The sequence below is a fragment of the Trachurus japonicus genome, chromosome 13 (assembly GCF_045865225.1).
Source record: "Trachurus japonicus isolate A0001 chromosome 13, Traja_1.0".
In the NCBI taxonomy this organism is placed as follows: Eukaryota; Metazoa; Chordata; class Actinopteri; order Carangiformes; family Carangidae; genus Trachurus; species Trachurus japonicus.
This window is the reverse complement of record NC_140919.1, coordinates 28,871,545-28,893,646: the sequence shown is the minus strand read 5'-3', so window position 1 is coordinate 28,893,646 and position 22,102 is coordinate 28,871,545. Positions and strand designations below refer to the sequence as shown.

The following is a 22,102-nucleotide window of genomic DNA, read 5'->3' as shown; positions in this document are numbered from 1 at the left end:
GACCATCACTGATTTTTGTGCACTAAAAGTCTTATGGGTAAGGGCTATTTACAGCAGCAGACTTTCTGAAAGCCTTCAGTTCATTAGCTGTGGTGCCAAATTTAAGACCTCTTTGAAGAGCTGATTGAGAAGCAGGTGGTCAATAATGTGATCATACAAACAGATGTTTGAGTAACAGGCTTCAATCTGTTTAGTTTAGTTTTAATTTTGGTTTAATTTTTTAATTTCCATCCAGAATGACGCTGTCTCATCATGTTATTTATTTCCCTCTCAGGCACTGCACAGCATCACACACACATTTATTATGATTTACTGTTGCTGTTAAAATGCCTCCTGTTGAATCTTTGAGTCATTTTCCACTTTGTCTCGACTACTTTCACCTTAGATATCCAGGTATTGTTCATAGCACATACTTCAGCAGATTTGGTTCTCAGAGACAGGACAAAGAGCAAACTTTTGTTCTCTCCATCTCCTCTTCCTTCACTTTGAGGCTCCTTCAGCATGTTTTTATCAGTGAGGAAATCACAGCAAACACTGATGTTTGAGCAAAAAAACAAAACAAAACAAAAAGACTGAATTATGTATGTTTTCCGATGTGTTTCTGCATTCATAATTGGCACGCTGTTTCATTTAGGTGGTAAATCAATTGAGTCGTAGGCAGGGAGTATTAGGCAATAGGCACAAATACGCTTGATTAATAACATTAGTATGTTATTGATCTAGCATCAAACCTGAGATCTCTGAGCTCATATCCACTCACAAATTTCCTGCTGTGTTTTAATTAGATCTTTCATGTTTAAAGGTTTCATAGGAGCTAAAACACATACAATATTTCAAAAATAAAGAATTCCCACCACATTGGGCTCTAAAGCTGCTCTATGGCTTCTGTAAGAAAGCATCTTTAAACAATTGAGACTTTAAGAGTGAGCCATTCTTACCTTCCTTAAAGCAACTCAAATATCATCTTCTTGAGCAGATCAAGTCATACAGATAAAAGTATTCTCTTTGACAGACGCCACAGAGAAAGATGTGCAGAGTCTGCAAGGACTGAACCAGTTTGTATCTAGTGGTGTACGGCCGCCACAGAGACGCAAAAGAAAAGTGAATTTGAAACGCTTTATGCTCTTTTGTTCAGAAAAAGAATTAGAAATGCTCCCCTCTCCATCCTGCCATTGAAGTGTCCTGAAGCAGGCAGCACTCGTCCATATGAGACATTCAGCAGGCCTTATCAGAGGCCTGTGAGTGAATATAGCATTGTGAATGCTGGGAGCATGGGCTCACTGAAGAAGAAGAAAAAAAATCTCTACATTCCTCTGTATGAAGTATTTGCCAGTAGTTGTGAGTGGAAGAGATGTTTACCGCAAGAGAACCTTATTCTTCTCACAGGTTCTTTATCTTTCTGTGCAGGGTACAAACTCATTGGAAGTCATTCAGGAGTGAAGCTTTGTCGATGGACCAAGGTAATCAAATTTACTCTTCTAGAGCATTAGATTGTTTGACAAAGTGAATGCATGAAACGCATTAAAGCTGTTGTTTCTGTCGGTTAGTCTATGTTGCGGGGGAGAGGAGGCTGTTACAAACACACCTTCTATGGCATTGAGTCCCACCGGTGCATGGAAACTACACCCAGCCTTGCCTGCGCTAACAAGTGTGTCTTCTGTTGGAGGTATGTACCTGACAAATAAAGCCACTGCATTGTTGAGGTCCAATAGATGGTCAGCGCTGCCACAAGATTTCACACTAGTCTCTCAGAGCAAAACAAACGCTTCATAAGCCACACCTTCCCTCCTTTCACATTCTCAGTCAGCAAGGTGTTTGTTTCAACACACACAAGGCTCAACTGTATAAAGTTACTTTGCACACACAAAAGCCAACAAAAAGCAGTCTAGCCACAAACTTCAAAAAACAGTTACATCCATACATTGTATCCTTATAATCAAAAATTTGAGATTCCATACAGAAACATTAGAAGAATAGCTAGTTATAATATACACTACAACTTCATATAACATTCACAATCATACTGTACATGCACGCAGGCCAGGCGCACCCCCACACTCAGTGCCACTTCACAAATACATTAGAAAACTTAAAGCAGAAGTAAGCGGAATGTTTGTGTTAATATAAGTCAAGGAGAAAACTTTCCTTGTATCCTACAACCTTTATCCAATGAGGAGAGAGAACGGCATAAAGGGCCGGTCCTCTCTGTGTGTGCAGCCAAAGGATGCATGTGAATGTGGTGACGTAGGGACGAGGGCGGGGACTGCTAACTCCATCAGCTGACAGAAAGTTAGCCAAGACGACCAGATCGCTTACTTCTGCTTTAATTTAATGGGTTCTGGTGCATTTTGATGATATCAGTAATGGCAGGTTAGCTGATGTTACCACAGCTTCTGTCGCATCACATTTAGCTCTCCATCACAGTAAAGGGTTAATTAGACCAGTGCTGATTCCATGGTTGGACATGGGTCAAAAATTCAGCCCTGGGCTCACTGGCTGCAGCTGGCAGTATGAATGACTGTGATGGAGTAAATAGAAACTCTTAAAAACTGTGCACTGTCATGGACCAGTGGTCGACCAGGATTTCGGCCAGTCGTCACCACCTCTGTCTTCGTTTATGTCTGTCGTTGTCTGAGATCGAAACAACACTTTCACCCGAACAGTGTGTACTGCATCGTTTTGTCTCACATGTGAAGGGTGACTCTGTGTGGAGGAGAGTTTATATGGAGGGACTCATGAGCACCAGCTTGTCCACAAACAGGCAGTAACATGAGAGAATGGAGAAACTCAGATTAGAGCATGTACAGAGGTGTGATTTTGTTCCCCTGCAGGATGCTGTTACTTAATACATCTTTATATAGAAAATACAATAGCAGTACAGCTACTGTATTATTGTTTAAACTTAAAATTAAAAATTATTTGCAGAACCTTTAACCAGCCTTTTAGAGAACACTTGTGTCTCCCTCAGCTATAAAGATAATCTGTTTTTATAGTATTTTGGGGATTACTTCCTCCTCCAGTTTTTTCCTTGTTCAAAACCAACTTGTTTACCTCATTAGTCAAGACCACTCCTTGTCACTGAGCAATTATCTTACTGTGGCAAACAAGTTAATGATTTATGGGCAGAAGAAGACTAATGGCAAGCATAACTGTGAAGCCTAAAGGTAGACACTGATTCATGATGACATTGGCGAGAGACCAGGCCTTCTGCTCCCCTCAAGTTCCTTTTTGAAAAGGCAACTGTGTTGAGCAGTGAAAGGTCGCTGTCAGAATGTGCTGCTGTGGTGAACTGCTCTCCTGTCACCGCATATATGCCAGTCTCTTCTTAAGGCAGCTATGTGGGATGACAGCAAGTAAGCAATTTCCGGGCACAGCTGTATTGTTGCAGCTGCCCTCGCCGTCCACCTCTGTGTCATAACAGGTGGGATTAGGTTTGATGGGCAAGACTGGTATGTGTGTTGAGAATGCGTGCATATCCATATGCATGTAACAGACTGTCTGATGCAACAGACTGCGATGTCTCAGGATTTATTGTTGCACCTATACATCACACTTGGTGAGAAGTGTCATTAACGCCTGCAGGAGGTAGAGTTTTTTTTACAGTAGGACGCATTCTTTCATGTAATATGTTTTAATATGATCAACATAATTCACCTTCAGTTTGAGATTACATTTATATCAATGACCTAAATCTGTCCAGGAGCTGTACTGGATGTCAGTTGACACTTGATACTTCAGTGGCGAAGAAGTGGAATAGTAGCATTTCTGACTGAATGGTTACAGTATGTCTGCTGGTCTTCCTTATCTGCTGCTGTCTATCTGCCCCACTAACAGACATCACACCAACCCTGTGGGCACAGAGTGGCGCTGGAAGATGGACCCTGCAGAGAAAATCCTCCAGGACGCTCTAGAGAAGCACCAGAACATGATTCGACAGTTCAGAGGTTGGTGCTTCACCAGGTGACACATGCAAACACGTCTTTGTGTAACTCAGTTTCTCCAGCACTGAGTCTGGCTATTTGTTTATCTATCCATCAGTTACCCTCCTGAGTGCAAGAACACAGATGCAGCAGCACACACAACACAACATCTTTGTCATGCAGACTGTCTGCTTAGCTTACTGATAACGACCTCTTGTAGCCCTTTGTGTAATGAAGCAGAGTGAAGATCAAAATGCTGATGGTTTGTCTGCTAATTCGTCACACTCTTACTATAGTATCTCATCAATCACTTCTCAACACATACACACACACAAGTTCATTTCCCCATCTGGCACATCCAGGGCATCTTGTTTGTCACAACTTCACTCTCCTTATTTGCCCAAAACTTATCAACATTTGTGCTATAACCTCACTGAAGATTCAGTACAATTTCCAGATAGACTGAGGTGATACTATGTAATGGTTTGTAATAGAGAATTAACCCTGTCTGTGCCTTTTGGGCTCCATTTCTACTACTTGTACCATCAGCACTGGCTCGTGGGATTTATATTTCTGGCTGCTTGCAGCATTGGCTGAGGAAGAGTATTTGGAAGCTCAGTCGAAACAGAATTTAGTGATCATCCTGTTTATATCTGCTGAGCAGATTTTCTTTGAGAAATATTGTCAAAACAAAATATTTATTAAAGCAAACCATGACTGGAAAATTGCTTGTGGTCCACATGGAGTCAAAGATCTAAAACAAGATTTTCACCTGATCAGAGTTTGTGATTAAACAGCTAAATCATTAACTGTACATTATTCTTTTAAATTAATCATAATTGTTATTAAATGAATCCAATCATAATGTTTTTAATTAAGCAATGAATTGTTTGATCTATAACATGACGTCATATTAATATGACAGAGTTTCAGTTGTTTGATCTACTGTATAACATGGCACCATATAAAGACAGCAGAGTTTCTCAGAAACACATTGTGTGTTTTGTCTGACCAACAGTTTGAAAAGCCAAAGATGTAAATATCTGATGTAAAACGGAAAGCCAAGACGCAATTTCATTGTTTGATCCTTCGACCTAACAGTGAGATGGCTGCGTCCCTAGCCTCAAAGCCACTGCTGATCCCATTATAAAACAGTAAAGCCATTGTACTCGGCAAACGATACAGATGTCAGTGTCAAATACTAAAAACTTCTGAGACATGCCCTCTTCAAAGGACCACTTTATAGGTAATATCATTCTCAGAGCAGCCATTCATAATGTACTTCAATGCAGGTCGTTATTGAAAATGTAATTTCCTGATGTGAGTATAATGGAACAATGGTGCACATAAGGTTATGTTGACAGATAACTGGTTTTCAATTTCGATTAGAATGAAAAAAACACATTTGTCACTAAAAGGATACCAGTTGTGATGTTATGCACAGAAATTATAAAGTACATTTTCAAATGCATTTACAAAGCAAATCTTTGCAATTCTAATTATAAGCATACTGTACTAGAGGAGCAAAATGCAATCCTATATGGCCATTATTATCTCTAATTTTCTTTCCAGTTGCACTATAAAATTAAATTAGGCGGCCCTCAACTCCATTTACCATCGACTGATACATTTTACAAGGTCTTGCCCAATGAACTATCCAGACAATGCTGCTGAAAACTCCCTGTGTGATTAAACAGATTGATTTCTGCTCTGACCACCTGATAATCTGTGTCTGAAAGATCTCTTCAAATAGCAGTTTAAATGTCATGTGACTGTTTATAATTAAAACTTTTAGCCACTCTTTAAATGTAAAAGAAAAAAGTGAAGTTTATTACCCTACCAGCTGTCACACATGTTTTGTATGTCAGGCTCTTCTCTCTGTAAATGTTGTGTGATGTGATTTTTTGATGACTAAAACTAGGAACAAATACGTGCATCTAACGACTGACTGTAGGAATCCAGCCCAGTCCAACCCACTGACTATCTTGGGTCAGTCAGTGGATCTTCTTGTGCAGATTTATACCCAAACAGTATCCTCCTCTGAATGATTTGAAGGTCCCCTATAGTATAAACGTAGATGTCCATGTGTAGTGTGGTAAAAGATCGGATCTAGGTTCTATATTGGCACTGTGAAAGTATCAAAACCTCAGTCCACAGAGGTACGCACATGGCCTGTATTCAGAAACTCGGCCCTAAAATGATCCGGTAGGACTTCTGCAACTTTGTGATGTCACAACAAATCAGTCACCATCCAAGCTTGCAGGATTTGGTTTCTCTGTATGTTTTACCTGAAATCTGCTATGTTTTTATTACATTACTTCAAACGCACTTATAATAAAACTCTGGTCGTTTATAGTTAACACTCTTAGTGAACATTTCAAACTGTCAACAAGCAGTTTCAAACTCCTTCAGTGGGATGCTGAGTGTGGTTTTAGATATTTGGATACCCTTTATAGAAGCCCTGTTGTGGCTTGTTGAGCTTTTGACTGGTAGTTTATTTTTTCATTTTATACATACATGCATTTAGCATTCATCTATTAGCTGAAATGTTCCTGCGCTAGGCCTTTTGATAAATTTTGTGTGAACCCCCTTTATGCCACTGTGCAGAACATTTGCATATCAGGATGAGGCTTGGTGATGTTTTAAGTTTCTCAGCAAAGTCAAAGCATGAATTAAATATTTTGTCACATAATTTTCTGTTCTACAACAACGCAGCACTTTTGCAATGCATGACTCACTCCTGACTGTTACTCTGTGCTGCTTTCGTCCAAGCACCCATCTACTTGTTTAACTGAATTTATTGAGCCGTTCCACTGGGAAGAGTTGAGTGTGTTTATTAAATCACACTCGCACACAAGAGGCCATTACAAGGGAGAAGTAATCAGCAAATCAGAGAAGGATATTTGTTGACCTTCCTCTATGAGGATGTTGGTGTCAGACCAAAAGAGAGGCAGGTCAATGTAATGACTGTCATTTCTTGAATGAAAGCTAGGGCCTCTGTTTCAGTAACCATTATTACATATTCTGTAATAAGGTCCTCTGTCCCTGCTGATAGACTTAATATTTATCTGAGTGATCAACTTGATCCTACTTCATCCCCAAGAGAGTGAACTATGTTAGGATTTAATGGAATTTCACATTACTAAACTGTACGATACATACTACATTTGATGAGATTTCAGACACTTAAGTCACGCACACGCACACGCTTCATCATCCTCGGCTTGCGTTTATGAACAGAGTGGGATCTCTCCTGGGGGACAGCTTGCTTTTTGATGCCTTCGCTTCTGTTGTGAGATGTAATTTGTCCTTGAAGGCAGTGCAGGCACAGTTGCTTTTTTGTGGTTCAACCTTAGAGAATGTTGCACTTATCAATAATTCATACACGGTTTATAAAGCATATAAAGGCAACAGTCCAAAGTTTGATTTAATTAAGATTCACTGCATGTACTCTAAATTAAATGGCATCTGCTGTATCTCCAGCAATCTAACATTAAATCCCCATCTATTAACCTCTTATGAATAATAAGTTGTTGTCTTTTTTTTTTTACATGATAATCTTAAATGTTAATAATGTCTATTAAACTTTATAGCAATCATCCCTCATACCTTTGTCCTTGTACTTACCCTTACCATTTGAACCAATGCTGAGCACACGTTTACAGCATCCTGTGGTTTGTGAATACGAGAGGTCAAGTCCACCTAGCGAAAAGAGGGAGAGGGAGTGGAAGAGAGATGAACCGGGCTCCGGGCAGAACTCCCAAAGCTCATTCTTTATATACTGTCTCCTCTCCTCTCCTCCTTCCCCTCCCCTCCCATCTTTATTTTTCATGAGCAGCAAACATGTCTCATCTTTTCTGTTTGGTTGTGTGTAATGACTCAGTTTGACCTTAGTTTTAACTTCCCTGGGGTTGTTCTCTGATTTATGCCTCTGCACTTTTAATTGTTGGGAGACAAAGATTAAGTTAAAGGTGAAATTGAATTCAAAACTATCATCTACTCGACCACTGACCTCTCTCCCCCCAGGTGTTCCTGGAGTGAAGCCAGAGCGGTACGAGGAGGGCTTGGCAGTCAAACACTGTGCCCTCTCCCTGGTGGGTGAACCGATCATGTACCCCGAAATCAACACCTTCCTCCGCCTCCTCCACTCCCACCAGATCTCCAGTTTCCTGGTCACCAATGCACAGTTCCCACAGGAAATCAGGTAAGAAAAAAAATGGACATGCAAACCATGTTTCTGGGGGGGTTCACGTTTCTCTCTCAGTCTTAAAATAAGCATTCATAGCAATTTATTTTGGATAATAATTTTTTTGTAGTATATTTTTATCCCCTGTCTTCACAAGCCTTTCTCTTTGAAGTCTGGGGAGATGAATTTGAAAGTGAAGAGCATGAGTGTGTCTTTGCAGTCACATTATTGCCTGGCAGGAAGGATCAAAGGCTCTGTCGCTGCAACTGTAAGTGCTTGGTGTCCTTTAACAGGGAGGGGACCCAGTTTGTGTGCTTTGAGCAACACAAACAAAATTCCATTAACGTCAGTATAGTTGGGTGACGTCAGAGTAGCAAAAACTTGGCACATCAAATCAAACTGTTTACATTAGATGACACTAAGGACATATGAGATGTCTTTTCTGTAATTTGGATGAACTGGTACTTTAAACCATTGCATCTCAAAACTTTTTAAGACCAAGGTCCACATAACCACTAAAAGAAAACGTGGGGACCACCTAACTCCACAAAACCAATAGGGCACTCTATTCTATTGGTATGAAATTGTGGTGAGCTTGCGTGGAAAGCTGTCACTGGGGCAGGAATTTAATTTAATGACCCCTCCACCTTAAACACTGTACAGTGACAGGTGGTGCTATTTAGTGCCAAAATTATTATACACTTATGAGCAATGGCCATCAACCACAACACCAATGTCAGCCTTGGTGACACATTACTAATACAACTTAAAATGTGTCTGTTGTGTCCCTTGTTATGTCACACTTTTCATTTGATTTTATTATAATGAATTTATATAGTATTTAATTTGACTATAAGCTTCATCCGTGTTTCTGTGTCACACTGATTATTTTTGATGCAAATTGTCAGAGACAAAACAACCTATTCAAATAATTATGTTTCAATTTACATATGGTTCACATAATTTACATACACTCCACACTACTTGGCTACTTCTTTTGCAGATGACTCTCTTACCATGAGGGCTCACATTCTTTAAAAAATGCTTCTTCACATATGTTGCTAAATGTTGAAGCCTGTGTTAGACAGCAAAAACATTATTTCACTGTAATCACCACTTACTGCTTGCTCCTCCTCAGACACTCTGACTCTCTCTCGGCTTCTTTCAAAAGAAAAAAAATGCTTTTTTCACATGATGTTCAGGTCTCAACGGGAAGCATTTTTTCCGCTGCCTGTGAGTTTAATGGTGCCCAGTCTCACTTGTCTGAAATGCTGCATTGCAATTCGTAACACATCAAGAGGTCAGATCCATCTATGTTTCTTTTGCAGAGACAGGCAGACACAGTTCCTTGAGGAATGTGTCCTGTGCGAGTGTGCACCTACGGTAAACTGTCTGATACTTCATGAAGGAAGATACAACCTCAGATTTATATGCCACACGTACATAACTCACACATGCTTTGTACCTTAGAGACAGGAGATTTAACAAACTAAGGTTTTGTGTGTCATTATTCCCAGCACTTCAGCTTCTGCTCAACACAGGGTCAACGCAGCACTGTAGCTCTACATCTCTCTCTGACATCCCCTTGTTTAGAAAACAAAGCAATTTATACATCCAGTGTATGATAATGATGTTTAGGATAATGCCCGTAACTCTGTTTACTACAAAAATATCAACATTTCTTACACTGACATTTTAGGATGTTTTGTTCCATTGAACCAGATGTTCAATAAAATTGGGACAATTGTTGACACAAAATTAAACCCAGGAAATTGTCCTATCTTTACACTGACAGGACCATTATGACCTTTGCTTTTGCTGAACTGATTTGTCTTTCTCTCTGGTGTCATGGTTTGGAAATCTCTCCTTAAAGAGCAGGGATTCTCTAACTCAAATTGTTAAATGGTCCAGTGTAAAACTAACAGTTACAGGATAGCTTCTCCTTCTGGGGTGAGGGTTCATAGTCCCAAAGTGCTGCTGAATAAAACAGTATTGAGAGAGCAGCACTCATATAAATAAGATAAGATAAACTTTATTTGTCCCCGGAGGGAGCAGGTAGTGCAACCGCAGGGCAGAATCACAATAACACAAGCAGACAACAATCCAACGCACCACACATCACCACCAGCACAACAGTGACATAGATAGGCAGCCTCAACAGGGCAACAGACTGTGTCGATAGGACAGCTAGTTCGTGAAAAGTGACTAAGTCCATGTGTTTGTACAAACTGTAAGTAGCACTGGATAGGAGAAATGTTTAATTAATGTCATTTTTACCTACTCTATGCATTTGTTGTTGCCTGCACTGTGTATAAATGTGTGTGTGTGTGTGTGTAAGAGTGATTACAATTTTTTTTCAAACCAAATTTACACAATGTACAATGTAATGTATCTGACCTGACCTGCTCTGACCTCGAGATAGACCTGGAAATGATCATTGACTTGTGATGTTTGGACAGACATGATGCTTCCAAAAGTTTGTCCTGGTTTCCGTCGGCGCCCTTTACCCCTTATGTCTTGAGATACCACTCTGTCTTGAGGCCTTGTCATGTAGACAAACAGTGACATATCATGATATATCGTCTAACTAGCCTGTCAGAGGCTGACTTATCATAACACTCATCAAGCAGGTTGAAGGCAAGGACAGCGGGCATCAGTCTTGTCTTTTTTTTTTCTTGTCCCGTCTGCAGGAGCCACCTGGCTGGCGATGAGCTGCTTCAGTTGACTGAGTCTCTATATCAGCACTGCCTTGAAAACGGAAACTTCTTGAACTCAATTTCCTGACTTTCTGTCTCATTACTCATTTAGCTAATTGGTTATTTTTGCGTCTTTACATAAGTGCCTCCCTTGTACAGCAGATACTTTATCTCCATCTAAAGTGCTCTTCTCGTTTCAGTCGTGTGAATCTTTTACAGTTTTCTGGTTCCTGTTTACTACTCGGCTGCATTCTCCCTCACAGATTGTGCTAGAGTGCAGCTACAAACAGATTAATGCTTTTACTTATTTATTGTCATGAAAGACAGATGCGCACATTAGTTTTTCGCAACTTCCTGGTGCCTTCCTTCCATCTGTCTCTACAGTGAGTCTAAACCGTGTAGCACAAAGAGTGTTTGGCTTGTTGTTATTGAGTAATATGATTGAAGCTGATCCATGCTTCTGACAGAAATGCTCATGCTTTGTGATAAGTATATAAATGTTTGGTAACACTTGATGAGACTTAAGAGAAATTATGAGGACAATGTAATCCTTTTTTTGTTTGTACTACATGTCTCATCAGACTCTTTCTCCCTCAAACTAGAATGTTCTTCTCCTCATCTCTTGCCCTCCATATTTTCTGTAATTTTCAGGAGCCTGGTGCCAGTCACCCAGTTGTATGTGAGTGTGGACGCGAGTACCAAAGACAGTCTGAAAAAGATTGACCGGCCACTTTTCAAGGACTTCTGGCCACGCTTCCTGGACAGCCTCAAGGCCCTGGGAGAGAAGGTAAGCTGTCTACTGAGCAAGGTTTTAGTTTAGACTCAGGAGGTTAGCAAAGTGAGCTTGTGAACCAGAGATTGAACTGTATTCTATTTTAAGGTAAGGTGCAATTCACAAAAAAGAGAGTGAAAAAAGTACTGTATGCCTGCAGCACAGTAGGGTTAAAACTGCATCGCTAATCTGTAGATGCAACCTCTGAGTTTGATCCTGACAGCGCCTGACTCCACTGAACTCCTCACTCGTTCAAACCTTTTTGTTCATTTTTGGATTTGTGTTTAGCTGAGACATTGGTGCATGTCACTTTGTGGCAAGTATACACACAACCACCTTTCACTCCCTTAATTATGCAGAGCTTTGAGAATGATATGTCAAAGCTGAGAGTTTGAAAGATCTTAGATCCTTTTTGTCAGATTAGATATCTCAATGTTAAACACATTTGTGATGATAATAGCCACTTTAGCTCCATATCAAAATTAATGATAATGAAGGGTGTCCCAGATTTACAGTCTATGCAATTTAAAGTAACTTGAGCATCAATGAAAGTAAGACTTCTGTTGTTGTTCCACGGCCAATAAAACTCTCACTACTGTGCTCTCCCAGATTAGAATAGCTTGTTATTTCCCCAAGCTTAATTAAGTCAATTTAATTGTCTCTTCTTACTAAGTCTGCGTCACAAATACACAAATTGCACTGAACTGGAATATTTTCTGAATGTGTAATTAAAAGTAGAGCTGATTCTCCCTCGGAAATGTTGACCTGCTTCATTACTTGTATTAATTTCCTAACTGTGTATTTTCCCATTATCATCATCTCATCTCTCTAAGTACTGATAATCATCCGAATAGGCGTACTGCAGAGAGGAAAGCTTTCTACTGTAATATGTTGTTTCAGGGAATATGTCTGATTCCTTGATTGCTATCAGTGAAATATAAATTTGTGATTGATATTTTGCTGTAAGTATAAATGGGAAGCATTATCTTGTTGTTTTCTGCACTAAATGGCCTGTTTGTCTCAGTTTCATGCTCTCTCTGTGCAAAAGCTCAGGCCTTTGCCTGGGACAGGCTTGACTTGAGGTTGTTGATAAGCAGATGAGGGATGATCCTCACCACCACAGTAATTTATGAAAGAGATTGTATGAAGTGTCCTTGGTTCTGACGAAAATACAACAAAAAATAGGCAATCACTGTTTCATTTTTTTTGTCTGCATCTCTGGATTTGGGGGAATGTTACTGATAATGTTACACCTATGAATAGAAACAGAAATTTATGTTCCTACCCACTTGGCCTGTCTCACCTCGAAAGCAATCTCTTATCTTCAGCTCTGTGACAGATTGTTGGATGTGCCCAGTTCTTACCCACTGTGCAGACTCATCTTTTTTTAGTGAGTGAATCGGAGCAGCTCATGAAAGCTGCTACCCTGATTGAGTCTTCACAGATTGAGTTGCGGTGTGTGTTTACCAAACTCAATTGAGATTCCAGCAAGATACCAATAAATGAGAAAGACCACTTCACCACTTTACTCGAGCGGTGAACGGTGGCTTTTCATTGATTCTTGAAACTTGTAAGTTCTTGGTTTCATCGGCATTGATAATACCACTGCTTCCACTACAAGAATGAAAATGTCCAAGGGTGTACACGACTATTAGGTGTGGGATCTGTGTCCACAGATAGCACCGCACCAGTTAAAAAAAGTGCATTCAATAACCCTGCAGTCCTCATCATTTGTAAGTAGAGGGAAAGTCCATTATCGCAGCCTGTATCCAGCCACTACTCCACTTGTGTAAATCGATTCTTTCTGTTCCTGTGTTTCCTAATAAGCTAAAGTGAGGGAAAGAACGGTGCTTAGGTAACCCACCAGACGACCTTGAGAAGGATGTGAAGTATGAAGCCTCTGAGGGAGCATCGCTTACACCTATCTGTAATGGATCCACTTCCTCTTGTTTAATGCTTTAGCAAACAATGGACAAATTCATTACCACTCAGCTTGAGAGGTTGGTGACTGCACAGCTCGGGGCAAATCACCGGTGACGGATCATTGCTCTCTAATTGTGCCCAGATCACCATTTTCACCACACGCCAACAAGAAAATATCAGTGTGAGGTAACTGCAGGGGTGGTGGGCAGTGGGCACAGTACCAAAATAACTTAGACCTAAATGGATCGTACAGCTTTGCAATAAGCAGCCACTGTGAAGTGAAGCTGTTCGATTTCTGTCAAGTTATTTTTATGCTCATTACAATAAAGCAGCCTGCACTAGTGGTCAGCAGGTGACCCCTTGTGGTCTGTGAGTAATCAGAAAGTCTACCAGAGCATTGTATATGAGTTGTTTTCGATGTTCAAACACCTTGTGTAAATTCTTATTCAGATGTTATTAAGGCACTGTGAACTGACTGTTTTGAAAAGTTGTTGGATTTCACTGCAGCCGACCCTTTTGTAACACTGGTCACTTAACTGCACCATGACATTTTAAAAGAACTGCAGAAGCTCACAATTACCCTGCCCGGAGCTTACACTAAATTCCACCATGGACAATGGGCTAAATGATGGCCCAGGGATTCTAGTCTGAATCAATTAATATAAATCAAATGAAACCAGCAACATAGCGGACACAGCATGCAAGAGTTTAGGTTGAATTCTAGTAGTAGTCACCGTGACTAAAACTCTGGTGCATGAATGTTCATGTGTGAATATTCTGATGCTGGATAAGTAGCTGTGAGCTGCAGGCTTTCTTGATAATCAAAATTTTGTGCGACTTAAAAGCTGAGTAGCTACGGTAGTTAAGTCACTCATATACGTTTTCTCTGAGCAGAGTCGCTTGTGATTCTCAGTGGGTCAAACTTTGTGGGTCATGTCACCTTTCCTGTCTGTCTTCACTGTCTTATTCAATACAGCCATGTTACTTGCCCTAGTATAACAGCTGTTACATGTGCATTTATTGTTTAAAGCATAACAGCTGCAATTCGGAATAACTACAGTACACATCAAAAGGCTTTTCTAAACTACAAAAGGCATTTCCATGAGGAAAATGCATATGGATGCTGAAAGCCATTGCTGAAGCCATGCTAAATGAGGAGAGGAGGTACAGGAATGACATGCAACAAACTAGGAAGTGAACCCAGCAAGCTAACCTCTCAACCACAGAAAACCTGAAACACAATGAGTTCTATACCATGATGAATCAAAAACTGTCCAATGATAGCTAAATAGTTGAAACTGTTTTTACAAGTTGAATCAAATGTGGCGCTTAACTGAGAAAGAGAGAGATTGTAGGAAACATGTCCTATCAGGGTTGCCCAGGCAGGATTTGAACCAGTGACCTTGGGTTTGGCAAGCAGTCACCTTACCACTGGACTATAGCAATACTTAATCTGATTATGGAATGAGTTAGGATCACATGCTTCATTTTACAAAAAAAATTAAACGTGTATCTTTTACTTTCCATGTTCTGTCTTTATGGTTAGCACCAACAACACATCCTTTTCTCTTACTTTGCCTTTTCATCCCACTTTCCCCATTTAATTCTCTGACATTGTCTCTACCTGTGGTTGTCAGTCTGTCAGTCAGTTAGTCAGTCACTCACTCACTCACTCACTCACTCACTCACTCCAGCTGCATTGACCAACTGAGGAGCATCCTGTGATCAGTGCTGTAAAGGCAAAGAAGGCTGCACCAGTTGAAATGTAAACATTCAAAATATCATGATTTGATTGTACCAAAAAATGTTTAAGTTACACATCTGCCTCCGGATGTTGCCATTATTTTAACACAGGTAAACTGAAATGGGGAGCACTGGCTTTGTTTTGTGTATATTGTATGAATATTTTGAATGTTTCTGTCTTAAAGCAACATTTGCATAACAAAGTTTTATGACACAATCCTTTGTGCATCCAAGTGTACATGGTTATAAAACATTAACTCATGCTTGCACCAGAGGGACTACATGTACTTGTGTGTGTGCATGTGTCCACTTTACTGTGACAATATGGCTTGTCTGTGTGCAACTTCCCAGTTTCCAAAAATAAACTCTCTGCTCGCATCGCCTCCCGCCTGCCTTTCACAACTCCATATTCCCAAGTCTCAATTTCATGGTGGGCTCTATATCACCATCCGTCCTAAGCGCTTATCCCTTTTTGTTCTGCTTTTGACAGCTTCCCTCCACCTGGCCTCTGTGCCAGTGCACTGTGGGACTGATAGAGTTGTGCTTCACCATCAGATTTGGAATAGATGCAGCTTGAAATACCTCACCTCCCTGCTTCCAGGCCAATTATCTCCTACCCTACTGGGCTGAAAGGACCTAGTGTTATAGATAACCTTCCAAAGAGAGAGGGAGAGAGGACAAATGAGGGAAAGAGGATGCTCCCCTCTTCCATTGTCATTTACTGCTTTCTTTGTATTACTCATTTCTCATGTCCTCTGTCCTCACCATTCCCCTTCTTTCGTCTCTTCCACTTGTCTTTTCTTGCCCGTCTTCCTCTCCATCACATCCTCAATAATCCTCTTTCTCCTTCTGTACAGCAACAACAATAGCATGAATCTACACCACTGAACTGTGAGCACGGCTTTTTTCAGCCCTTTTATTTACCCCAGGAAAAGTTAGCTGAGCACATTTTAAAGAGATGGCCAGACTTGGCCTTGATCCCGATCCAAATCTGTACATATTAATATAGGGAAAATAAAGTCTATGGTCCCACAATATTTGACGCTGTGGCTCTATTGTGGCAGTAAGAATAGGATTATTTGGAAAGAAAAACTTAACTTCAAATGCAGTTTTCAACTCTAAAAGCAGAACTTTAGAGGGGGTGCACCTTTTTTTCCAATCAAGGTCTGCAAACCCCTCCCAGGTGGTTTGCTTATGCATTCTTACTTGAATAATGGCTGACAGTTACTCTACATATATTTTTGCGGTCATCAGTTCCCTCCATGTTCGCTCACTTGCAATGCTGAGTGCTGAGTTCCTTAACAGCTTGTGTAACTGGAGTAAACTAAGTATTGGAAGTGGAAATTGGTAAAGGTTTTGAATGGTAGATGCTACTTGAACACTTAGGAACACTGAACATACTGTATGCAGTTTTTTGCTGCCAGATCATTACTGTAGTAAAAACACACAAACCTTCCCCAAACTGCTCTCGTATTATTAACAAAGAAAGTAGGTGGTTGGCAGGACAACTGTGCACCACTGTGTTGCTGCCGGTGGAGGACAGATGTTTGTTGCAACAAACTGCCATGATATATAAAAACAAGTATAAGTATAAGCAGAGAAATTTGAGGTTGGAACGTTACCAAAGTGAGCAAAATTCTCCATAGGCAACAGCAAGTGATTTTATACTAATGTGTGCCTGAAGAAAGTGACATGTTTGTCTTTACTGTTGAGATGAAATCAGTAATGTTCATCTCACAGAGGTCAAACACATTTTTACTTTCTTATAAAACTACAGTATAGTTTGACTTTTAATCAGTTGAGTTATGTGAGTTTTGTTTACAGTTGAGATGATTATTGGAGCATCTCATTTATGCCAGCATACAGTGTTATAACACCTAATCTAATTCTGGTTTATGCCAGTAGCCAAGAAATTGTGTGAATTCAATTACAAAATGAAGAAGTTTACATTTTCTCTTAATGTCTACACAGAAAGTGTTGTTGTCTGAGAGTCTTTTAGACCTGTAACATGTTAAATATGTACAGTAACATATTGCTACGATGGCAGTACCGTGGTCATGCCCTCACTGACCTCTTCCATCCCTCAACCCCTGTGTGTCCATCCAGAGACAGAGGACGGTGTACAGACTGACGCTGGTGAAGTCCTGGAACGTGGAGGAAATGCAGGCCTACTCAGAGCTCATTGCCCTGGGACAGCCGGACTTCATAGAGGTTAAGGTAGGGTTCAACATATGCATTTTATCAGCTTGTTATTCCTCCTTCACTTCTCAGTTCTTTTTCCGTTTGTTGTCACAGTGTAATAATCCTCACCGTCTTTTGCGTCTGGTTTCTTTTTTTGTATTTCCCTGTCTGACTCTCTGTTTTATTTATCTGCACTGTGCTTTGATGTGTGTCTGGAGTAAACCCTCCCAAAATCAAAGCCTGTCACATTTGCTCCTTTTTAATGAGTTTTCTAAAAGAAATTGAGCCTGTAACCGTGGCTGCCAGGCTGGTTGTTACTGTAGTGATTCCTGTAAAAGATAGGACCTACCACATTCACATCATGTGACCTTTCAGTAAACAAGAGCAGTAGTATCTCAGAAAAACTGTCTTGTGGCAGCTGAAAGTAAACAAGTAGCATTAAAAGTCCTTTTCTTGATGTTGTTAAACAGTTCAACAGAATTAGTATAAATATTAGGGCCGGGACTTAAACGCGTTAATTACGATTAATTAATTACACAAAAATTAACGCGTTAAAACATTTACGCCTTTTAATCGCACTTATTAAAAAAAAAAACAGGTTTTCCTAATTTTTTATTTATTTTTTTTCTCACGTGTGTCTACGTGTGGTGCGCCCGCACACGAGAGAGGCGGCAGTTTGAGAGGCTGACTGGCAGAGATGAGAGCTGGTGAAACGCTAGCATGGTTATTTAAAACACCATCTCTGATCTCTGCCTGCACATAGATACACAGACACGGGCGCACGCTAAATGCGCTATATAGCGCTAATTGCTCAGCTGCAGCGCTATATCTATGACCTGTCACTGTCACAGGTGCAGCTCATCTCATTATGATAGGACTTCACCCTCAGAGCTGTCTGTCTTCAGACTGTCCTGATGTCCCTGAACATCACACAGGGACAACATGGAGCTGCCTGTGTGATTGGTTACTGAGTTTTATTAATGTTTACATCAGGCTGAGTTCAACAAATCAGTTTATGCTACTGTGATTTAAGTAGCCTAGTTAAATACTACAGTAATCATCATAGTGTAGTGGAAGGAAAGACCATTTAATCTGTATGTATCAAATATTGATTAATGAATTAATCGATAATTTGCATCCCTAGTCTGTTGGTCTTGGTTAAGTACCACCTTGAATGCTTAAGCTTATGTATTCAGTCATTCAATGGTATACTAAAATCCATGTGAAAAAAAATATGCTTCTCACTGTTGTCAGGTCAAATATTTATATGCGATTAAAATGCGATTAATTGCGATTAATTAATTACAAAGCCTCTAATTAATTCAATTAATTTTTTTAATCGAGTCCCAGTCCTAATAAATATATCCAAAAGAAAGGAAACCATCATCTTCCTTGCTTGTCTCTAGGACTGGTTTTAATATTGTGACCGATCCATGTATTTTTATGTCTGGCTGAAGCCATGTAGCCCTAGAAAAATCATTGAAACTAAAAGTGAAGTCAAATCACTAATGATCATTATGAACTCATAAAAGTGGGCTACAGATACTGTGTCCACCTATCAGCCACAACAGTAAAACCAGGCACTTGTTTTAATGTTATGGTTGATCAGTTTATGCATTACGTGAACATGGTGAACAAACTATGATATTTATACTCAAAACTTAATGTTGTTCAAGTACAGAATGTCATTTTTGTTTTTATTTAGAAATATAAAACCACAACAAACTGCGCCACACATACTGTGACTCCTCTGACCCAGAGCCAATACTTCTTTCACAGCTTTTACGATGTAAGAGCTTCAGGGTTTTTTGTGAGTCTGGGGGTCTTTATTGGTGAGGGACTTAGTTTGTGAGTCTTTGAGCTTGTTAATTGTTAAGTGATTTTTGTGTACCCCTACTCAAGGACAACCTACCTACACCTACACGAAAGGTACCCACACTGCTGTTATTCTAACGCCCTGTGGACTTTTATGTAACCTGAACCTGTGACCATATATAAGTCACTAGATAAGTGGGGTAATTCCCTGGAATTGTGGGTTGCATACCACTGACCAATCGCTGACCTCATCCGGTCATTTGGCGGAGAAGATATTAATAGTACGGGGAGCGAGCTACTGGTGGCATCAGCAGCATAAGCAGTTGCAGTTGTAACATTTGTTAACAGGTTTTCCTGCCTGATTGTAAGAATACCAGATTCACTGAGATGTTCAACAAGCAATCCTTTTATTTATTTCTGTGTCACAATCTAATCGAATGTGTAGCGCATTTATTCCAGGGTTCAAAATGTGCCATTTTCTCTTCAAGAGGAAAAAAGGTTTTCAGGGATTTAGAGAACTGGTAGAACAAATGAAAACAGGGGATCAGAAGGGAATCAAGTGCAAAACAGAACTATGTAACAAAAGGCTCGATCTACATTCATTTCTACTTGCCCCTTACCAGTTTGTGTGTTGCATGAAACACAAACAATGCGATTTAAGCACCTGCACTGTGCCGTGGCTTCATATTGAAAATAATGGACAATATTTGCCTCTCTGCCTGGTGTGACTGCTGCATTGTACGGTTTCACTGTTTCAATCTGCTCTATGTCACAGATCTCATCATGCTGTAGTAAGATTATTAATTTGTTTGTGACGGGGCTAACATGGTTTTTCAATTACAGTGAGCTTGTCTATGTGATGTGAGCATTAAGGGACTCGGTGGTGCGTTTCCTATACAGCTGCTGAGCCTGATATATGGACTAAAGCACTTTGCTGCCTTTGCTCAGGATATTGTTCTTTATTATTGTATATAATGCACTTTTAAAACCCTCCTCCTTCTGCCTTTGTCCCCCTCCGTTTGTAACAATCTTAACGAATCTCCTCACATTTTGTACAGCTGGACACAATGGGATGAATTGATTGGATTTTGCGGGTTAAAGGTCACTGTGACCTCAGCTAACATACATCATGGATGAAGCGATGGCATTTTGTATCCAAACAGTCACAGTTCAACTTCACTGTGGCGTTATGATTCTGGTTCTGTGTACAATAGTAATTCTAGTTAGTTTATGTTCCATGCCTTTCAGCATAAAAACACTGTATCCACAGGGAAGTAGACTACACCGCAGTTCTTTGTTTTGATTATGTATTCTGCCTCCTTAGAGTAAACTGTAGAGGAATCTGCTGTGTGATGCAGTTTCTCCTCTCTTCATTTTAAGCAGTGCCTAGACGCTGTTAAAATTAGGCCAGCGCGATTAATCGTCTCTACCTGAGATGGCAGAGATGAGAGAGAGGCCCGACCTTGGAAGTCAACCAACGTGGAGGTTCAGTTGTATTCTATTTTCATTGCACTGCAGGGGTGCAAACTAATTGGTTAGAAAAGGTGGTCTGCTCAATTCTCAGGCCTCATCCCAACGCCCCTCACCCATCCCCTTATGTGTGCCATGACACGTGATCCCTGTCCTAAACAGACCAGTTAACTAGTGAAAGCTTTCCCACACACAAAGTACGCATTTATGACATACTTCTCTTCACATGTAAGTTCCACATGGGAATCCCTCCGCACACACTCTCATTCATAATCCAGAGCACATCTCATTCCTGTACTACCTGCCGATAGCTTGTGCCACCGATGGCCGATTACCACCGGGATCCCACCGCTCCCACTGCAGCTATACTCTCTTTAACCTTCATTTATCCAGGCTATGTTTACTGAGCTGTGTGGTCTTTTTCAGCGGCAGCTTGTTCCGTTACACAGAATCACGCCTGGGAAATGCTCACAATTGTACCTGTTGGCAAGCAGCAGATGGGAGAACAGGGAGGTCAAGTGCCTGACTCAAGGACACTGCCATACTGGGTAATGAGGGAGAGCAGTAAATGATACATGTGTGAGGTTCATACAGTATTATCAGCCAGCGTTGACTTACTTCAGAAACACATCTGTGACATTTTGTGGACAATCGTGTTCATTAGTTGTTAACGGTGGTGATAGTTGTGGTGGGAAACACTTACTGATACATGAATCCAAAACTTCCACTTTCATTGAAATGTGATTGTGGGGGCGGTGTTTAGCTCAGTTGGTGGAGTGCCCATGTGTTGAGGCTATAGTCCTCACTGCAGGCGGCCCCGGTTCGAATCCTGCGTTGAGCGGCCCTATCCTGTGTGTCATCCCCCCACTCTCTGCCTCCCATTTCCTGTCTCTCTCTCAACTCTCCTATCCATCAAAGGAGAAAAAGCCCCAAAAAATATACTTAAAAAAAGAAAAGAAATGTGATTGTGAATGCTGTTGTGCACTCAGAAGTGTTAATATTTGTCAAGTTTCTTCAATCTTTGGCACCTTCAGGTTTTTCCTGATCAACCATCTGTATAGTGCTATAAGATTTTATTTAGGTTCATACAAGAAAGTAACCTCTGTAGAGAAATGCTTTAACCCAACCGTAAGGATCACTAATCAAAAATATACATTCATATTAATATGTTTATGCTTTTAAATATTTAAATGGGATATTTTTAACTTTAAAATGCTGATGTCTGCACCTGAGAGATAGGATCGCCTCAGAGTATGTCTTGTTCAACCCACTGCCTTCCTGGCAAGGTACATTCTGTGCAGATATCCTGTAGCTCCAGATAACTTAACTAAGCAGAACTTGGGCAGGACTGTTGATAGTCGTCGAAAGCAAGTAATACATGTCTGTTGTGTTGTCT

The 22,102-nt window shown here is 40.4% G+C and overlaps 1 protein-coding gene across 1 annotated transcript in view; it reads left to right on the top strand.

Moving 5' to 3' along the window:
* tyw1 (tRNA-yW synthesizing protein 1 homolog (S. cerevisiae)) overlaps positions 1 to 22,102 on the top strand; it is a 63,465-nt gene that overhangs the window by 17,516 nt on the left and 23,847 nt on the right. The window contains exons 9-14 of the mRNA XM_085795774.1: positions 1,408 to 1,460; positions 1,548 to 1,666; positions 3,835 to 3,944; positions 7,947 to 8,124; positions 11,454 to 11,589; positions 17,347 to 17,457. Of these exons, the coding sequence (XP_085651900.1) occupies positions 1,408 to 1,460; positions 1,548 to 1,666; positions 3,835 to 3,944; positions 7,947 to 8,124; positions 11,454 to 11,589; positions 17,347 to 17,457 (707 nt within the window). The remainder of the gene's footprint in view (positions 1 to 1,407; positions 1,461 to 1,547; positions 1,667 to 3,834; positions 3,945 to 7,946; positions 8,125 to 11,453; positions 11,590 to 17,346; positions 17,458 to 22,102) is intronic.